This window comes from Wasmannia auropunctata, unplaced genomic scaffold (assembly GCF_000956235.1).
Source record: "Wasmannia auropunctata unplaced genomic scaffold, wasmannia.A_1.0 LD334329.1, whole genome shotgun sequence".
NCBI lineage: Eukaryota > Metazoa > Arthropoda > Insecta > Hymenoptera > Formicidae > Wasmannia > Wasmannia auropunctata.
This window is the reverse complement of record NW_012028561.1, coordinates 1672-8223: the sequence shown is the minus strand read 5'-3', so window position 1 is coordinate 8223 and position 6552 is coordinate 1672. Positions and strand designations below refer to the sequence as shown.

General features: G+C 28.8%; 1 protein-coding gene across 1 annotated transcript; it reads left to right on the top strand.

Moving 5' to 3' along the window:
• The first annotated feature begins 123 nt into the window (after window positions 1-123).
• Window positions 124-4393, top strand: LOC105458764 (renin receptor). The gene is made up of 6 exons (XM_011704296.1): window positions 124-129; window positions 235-315; window positions 1263-1349; window positions 1944-2141; window positions 3444-3552; window positions 3992-4393. Exons 1-6 carry the CDS (start codon window positions 124-126, stop codon window positions 4069-4071), a joined length of 561 nt encoding a protein of 186 aa, XP_011702598.1. The 3' UTR covers window positions 4072-4393.
• The last annotated feature ends 2159 nt before the right edge of the window (window positions 4394-6552 follow it).

The following is a 6552-nucleotide window of genomic DNA, read 5'->3' as shown; positions in this document are numbered from 1 at the left end:
TATCTATTAATGCGGAAAACAGCTTATTTGGGCATATAACTATTAAAAATAAAATTTATATTATAATTACCAAAAATTACGATTTTTAACATAATTTTACTGCAAGTAATTTTCAGATTGAAAATGACGGTAATTTTCCATCTCTACCTCTGACTATTTCATCTATTTTGCAATCATTTATTGTACAAATTTATAATTATATACATATTCAGAATGCTTTTGAATTTGTTATAGGTTGTCATTGCAGTTTTTACGAACGATGCCTGGAAGGTGAGGAACGCCCGCTCCGTTCTTCAGAGACAACGTAGAGACACAGTGAGTTATCCACATTATTATCTTATATAAACGTTTCACAATCTATTCTTTCTGTTTCAAACAGAATTATTTAAAAAAATTTTAAGAAAATTGATGGAAGAAAGAATTATATAATTGAAAAATTAAAGAATATGATAATTGTATTAATATTTGCATTATGACAATTATATTAATTTACGGTATACAATAGAATTAAATTGGATATCTCTATTTAAGTCAAACTTAACACTTGATCATCTCATTGTTTATTGTATAGTTCTTTGGAGACAAATCTTTGCTGTTATTTTATTGAAATGATAAAAGGAAAGAAAAAAAAATACATTGTGTGAAATATGAAAAAAGGGGAAAAATGTGATTATTAAAATTCACCGTTTATTTATTTATTTTTTATTGAAGTTAATATAAAAAGAATAATTTTATATTATTTATTATCTTATTTTATTTACTTTTATTTTGCGATACTGACAATACAGAATATATTTAATACAATATATGAAATATATGATATAGTTAATTTTGCAATTGATTTTTGGTATCATACTTTTTATCTAAACGCTAATTAATTGAAATTATCTTTCCATGTCGGAATATAATAGAAAAGAGGAAAAAGATCGTAAAACATCGATTTAAGCGCAATATTTAATTATTAACAATATTAACAATCTTTAATATTTTTATTACAATTATTCAAACAGAATTATTTAAAAAAATATTAAGAAAATTGATTGAAGAAAGAAATATATATTTAAAAATAAAATTAAAGAATATGATAATTGTATTAATATCTGAATTGTGGTAACCATATCAATATACGGTATATAGTATAATTAAATTGGACATCTGTTGGATTTAGAACTGTTGCGTCTAGAATCGCGGTGTGTTACTTCGCTTGAAATTATTCCATCTTTCGTCTGTACTATTTTTAATTGTTACGGGATATTTTATAGGCTTTTAAGACTAAAAATGTTAAATCCGCTGGTGGTGCCAAGGGAGCGCCAATTAATTCAGACATTAACAATAAATTTTTCGTCAAGGTACCGTGTCGAATCGCATTGCATGGGCTATTATTTGATTGACAGTGTTTTTTTCCGAATTAGAGGTAGCTTTTTGCATGGATAACGCGAACACGACGAATTACTCTTTAATTACTCTAATCAACGAACTTAAAAACTTGTCCGGCCAATATCCATCCGTGCGTCTTCTTGTTTTTTGTTTCGAAATTTCTTTTACATAACATTTAATAAATGGTCGAAGATTGGTATCGACAAATATATGTACTCGCTAAATCTATAACATCCTTTAATATCTTTAATCAATAAAATGTGAATTTGATGCTGATGAATTGCCATCGGTGAATTTAGATAGTTGCTAATATAATCTTTGAAGTTGTATCAACATCCTTAGGCTCGATTAAATTCGAAATTTGATACCGGCGAATTTACATATTTGCCACAGCCGAATCCTTGAAATGGATTAAGATCCCTGCAAACCAATAGAATTTGAAACTCGGTGTCAATAAATCGATACTTGGCAAACTTAAGTCCTTCAAGTTCTAGTATCTTTGGAGTCTTTGAGGACTGGGCTTGCTTTGATCACTTTACTCAGATATTGAATAACACTGATTGTAGCGAGGTGGCGAGCAAGACGGGCAAAATAATAAAGACGGCGAAGAGGAAATATATAGATCGAATAATACTAGCGAGTCCAACACTGTTGGCAGCTTTACTACTACTACTGAACGTACGGGCGTTCAGAATACCAGGACGTCGGAAAAGTCCGACGTTAATAAGGAGAATAAGATAAATACTAACACACAGACAGGACAGGTATCGCAAACATATTAACATGCATCGCAATCGATGGGTCTAGAGAAAAAAAACTTGATAAGTCCAGCTTCTTAATTTCTGTATTGTATGGCATTCTGCATGCCATTGATTCTATAATAATTGAAGTCTTCCTTTTACTAATTCCTCAAGATTAATATAATATAAATAATAAGCTTATCGAAAGAGAGAAAATATATTTTAGTCAAAAAGACTTTATAAAAGTTAACTACCGGAAAAAAATCACTATTCGTAATGAATAAAACGCATTTTATAATCAAGTATATCGAAATATTTAAGTAAACTTATCATTTTAAGTGAATTGTATTAAATAATAAAATTCCAAAATTTAGACGCATAGAAAAATTCGAAAATGTGACTTGTCCAGTTCTTTTCCTGGGTCTCTCAATTATTTTCATTTTGCCAGAAAATTAGCGCACCTAAGTTCTAGGGAGATGAATAAATTAGTTTAATGTTTATCAAGTACTCATACAAGAATAGAGTTAAAGAATATTAACAAGAGATTTTTTAACACTTATCTAATTCAGTTTCAATTTTTTATAAGATTGCATAACATTATTTTCTTTTGCATTGAGATTGTAATCTGCTGTAGATTAGTCAATTAATGCTTATGAATGATGCTTAATTGTTAGTAACATTTTCAATTAAGCGGTAAGTTTTAAATAACATGTTTTGTACTTGAGAAGTGAAAGAAAATTTAAGAAGAATTATATAAATCCAAGAAGTTACTTCTTCTGGGGATGCTCAATTACCATTTTACGTAAATATAATTACATACACATAAATATGCTGACATTTCGGGTTTGTTGTCTCGGTGCTTCTCAAGTGCAGAATTATAATCTTGCATGAAGGCTTGTCATGTTCGATTGCATGCATATATTTTAATTACGGTAAATCTACAAGTAATGGAACTTTTGGAAAATTTTTATTAAGAAAGATTTAACAAGCTAGTTAATTATTTAGCAAGTACTAAAAGCAGATCTCATTGATGAGTGACTCTTTTATATATTAATTCCAAAAGCCTTGATTTTTTTTTGCATTTTTGAATACGCTGAATTTTTTACTCTTACTCGTTCGCGGAAGTTAAGAGATGTAGAGTGCTATTAGTTTAAGTTTAGCAAGTACAGAGAGAGAGAGAGAGAGAGAGAGAGAGAGAGAGAGAGAGAGAGAGAGAGAGAGAGAGAGAGAGAGAGAGAGAGAGACATTTGCAGGATTGTAGGTTTGAAATTTAATAGGTTTTAAAAATTGTGTTTATCTCCTGTTACAACAATCTTTCTGTTTCAGCCTGAATTTTCCGGCCTCGCGAAAACTTACACGGACAACTATCCTGTTATCTTCAACATAATGCTATGGTTCGGCGTTGTTTTTGTCTTTTCACTCTTAGCCATTTGTAGTACGTATTTTTTTAAATACAGGATTATATTTAACGTTAACTAAATTATTCTAAAAGAAATTTCCAAAAATACTTTGATTATAATTATTAAAAATCAGAAATCTTTAAAATTTCTTTATTTTGAGTGGCCTCTATTAATTTGATTGATTTTATTTAAAGGAATTTTATTAATTTATATATTTTTTAATATAGTATATTTATTTATAATTTACTGATTTATATAATTATATAAGTTACAAGTTATGTAATTTATATTTATCTTCATAATTTTATGTATGTATATAACACACACACACACACGCGCACGCACACACATATATATATTACAAATACAAGGATTTACAAATTGCTGATCAGTTTTTGGACAATTATGTTTAATCAGTAAAAATATTTGAGAAAACTAAAAGAACATGATAGTAAAATTTTGATATTTTTTTAGTCGCTATCGCTGATATGGATCCAGGACGGGACTCTATCATTTATAGGATGACGTCGAATCGAATGAAGAAAGACAATTAAGTGTAAATATATAATTATATATAAGTAATATAATTTTGTACATATATTTCTGTGCAAAATGTAGCTTGTTGGAACATCTGTGTAATTTATCAATTTTAATTCGAATGTTCAAGTAGGGTTCTATCACGTATCCTAAAGGCAAGATTAAATTGTTTATATTAAATCTAATTGTAAGCTCATTAAAACTATTAAATAGCAAGGATATACATAATTGTATCACTTTATTGAAACATAAGAAGTGTGATTGTTATATTGTTGTATAATTTCTGTTGTATATTACTTGAAAGCCAAGGCTGCCCTAAATATAATATAAATTAAAATATTTACGTATTTTTTAATTATTAGAAATCTAATATAATTTCATTAATTTCAATGAGCTCAATTTTCAATGCTGTAGACACTGTAGAAAATGCTCATATGTTGCATTTCTATTATATCACAAGAAATGTAAAAAGATCATATTTTGTGTCTGCAGCATTGAAATCAGGTTTCATATTCTTGAATCTACATCACAACGAAAATCTATAATATACATAATATATACACTAGTATTTTCATATGGGATTTTCGAGAATAAGGCCTCTTCGAAATTATAACAATTTTAATCCCCAATTGTATGTATGTGATATTCGATGCTTTTACGCTGAACTGGAAGCAAACACACAATCACATGTGACCACGTGATTAACAGCCAATTTCGTGCTATTCCGTATAGCGTTCGAAATTACTCGTTTTTTGCATTTTTACATTTTAAAAACAGTTTATCTGTACAGATTAACTGCTAAAAATGTTGAATAAAGTGTTAAATCGTGATCATTTTAATTAAAACAGGCGATTTAAATCGATTACTTTTTTTTTTATGCTATTCAATTTTATACGTCACGATTTCGCAATGATGTGATGCATGTGAAGTAGGCGAAATTGCGCATGATTTGACTTTTGAACAGAAACGATAGGCTTTCGCACTATTTTGTGCCGTCAAACGTCCCAGCATAAAGCGTTTCACATCTTACACGTATATTTACGCATCGCAATGCAAATACCTTTGTGTGTAATAAACATTTGCGAAACGCTAAAATTCGGACAAACATCTTGATTAAGATACGCGAATATCTACAGTGTACCAGGGTTTCAGTCGGATAACGGAGGAGGGAGGGGGGGAGGTAAAAATTTATTTTTACACAAAACTTACTAAAACACTATATTTAAGCCAATTTTCGAGGATTTTCAGCAAATTTTTTTAATATTCTTCCAGCTTTTTTTTCATGAAAAAGAACTCGTCGAAAAAGTTTTACGCAAGAAAGTAAGTATAATGTGGAGCAATATATAAAATTAAATTGGAAAATCACGATCACTGTAGTTCATATTAATTAATAGCGCAATTATATATAATTGCTCATGTTCGTTCGATATATTTGCGTCCAAACAATAAGCCTTCAATGACATTAGAGGCTTGTTCTTTGTCGCTACTCTGGATTACAATTTTTTTTTTGCTTTCTCGTCAAATTTCAAATTTCAAATTTTGTCTATTTATTTCATTTTAAGTACAACGAGTGTACACGAGTTTAGCCACAAAAAACAGACCTTACTTTATTTTTTTTTAAATAATTGAACAATTATATTATATGTACACTCTTCTAAAGTGAAATAAGTAATGTTTAACATTTGGCGAAAGTGAGAAGGGAAATTCTAAAAATCATAATAACTCAATTGTGCCACTAATTGTAAGTGACGATATAAGGTCACCGATGTGCATGATTCAGTAGCTCTACTGAATAACAAATTAAAGCTAATAAAAATGTTTCTTCGTCGAAATCTGTATTGTAAACGAATTCATAGTGCTATAAAATCATGTATTTTTGCGACTCGATAATGCTATTCATCAGTGGAACTACTGAATTAAGCACATCGGTAACTGTATGTTCCGTAACTTAAAATTAGTGGTGCAATTGAATTGCCAGCATGATAATATTATGGCTCTAATGCAGTCCAGTGCAGCAATTAAAAACAAACCTATTGTAATCTATGCGAATTACCTTTTTTCTTGTTTCTCAACTGTATTATTTTTTATTTCATCATTTCGTTTCCAATCGTCGAAACTCTTAAGAAATAAGTATATCGCGGTAAACTAGAATTCTTGAAAAAATTAAGAGCCAGTAAAATAGTCTGAATTTTTTTGTTGCTGTCGATGCTTATTGAATGCCGAACTAATTGTAAGTTTAATCATTAATTCTATGCTATTATATGCAGTAAAAGTTCAACTAATATTACTTATTATAAGAAAAAAAGATATGCAGTTGCATTTAATTTTTAAAAATTTTTTTCCAAAGCAACTATGTTTTCTTTACACAAACTGATTCATCCCATTATTCTGTGCATAAAAGTATTAAAGAATAGTTGCTAAAAAATAGTTTAAAAGATATTTTGTATTTCAAGTGCAAATATATCTGAATAAAATGTGTAAAATATCTCTTTGTAATT

What these genes read in the sequence shown, in the direction of transcription:
- LOC105458764 (XM_011704296.1), top strand. An exon ending in ACAATAAATTTTTCGTCAAG is followed by an intron (nt 1,350 to 1,943) that starts GTACCGTGTCGA and finishes CACTGATTGTAG; the next exon opens with CGAGGTGGCGAGCAAGACGG. An exon ending in CTAACACACAGACAGGACAG is followed by an intron (nt 2,142 to 3,443) that starts GTATCGCAAACA and finishes TTTCTGTTTCAG; the next exon opens with CCTGAATTTTCCGGCCTCGC.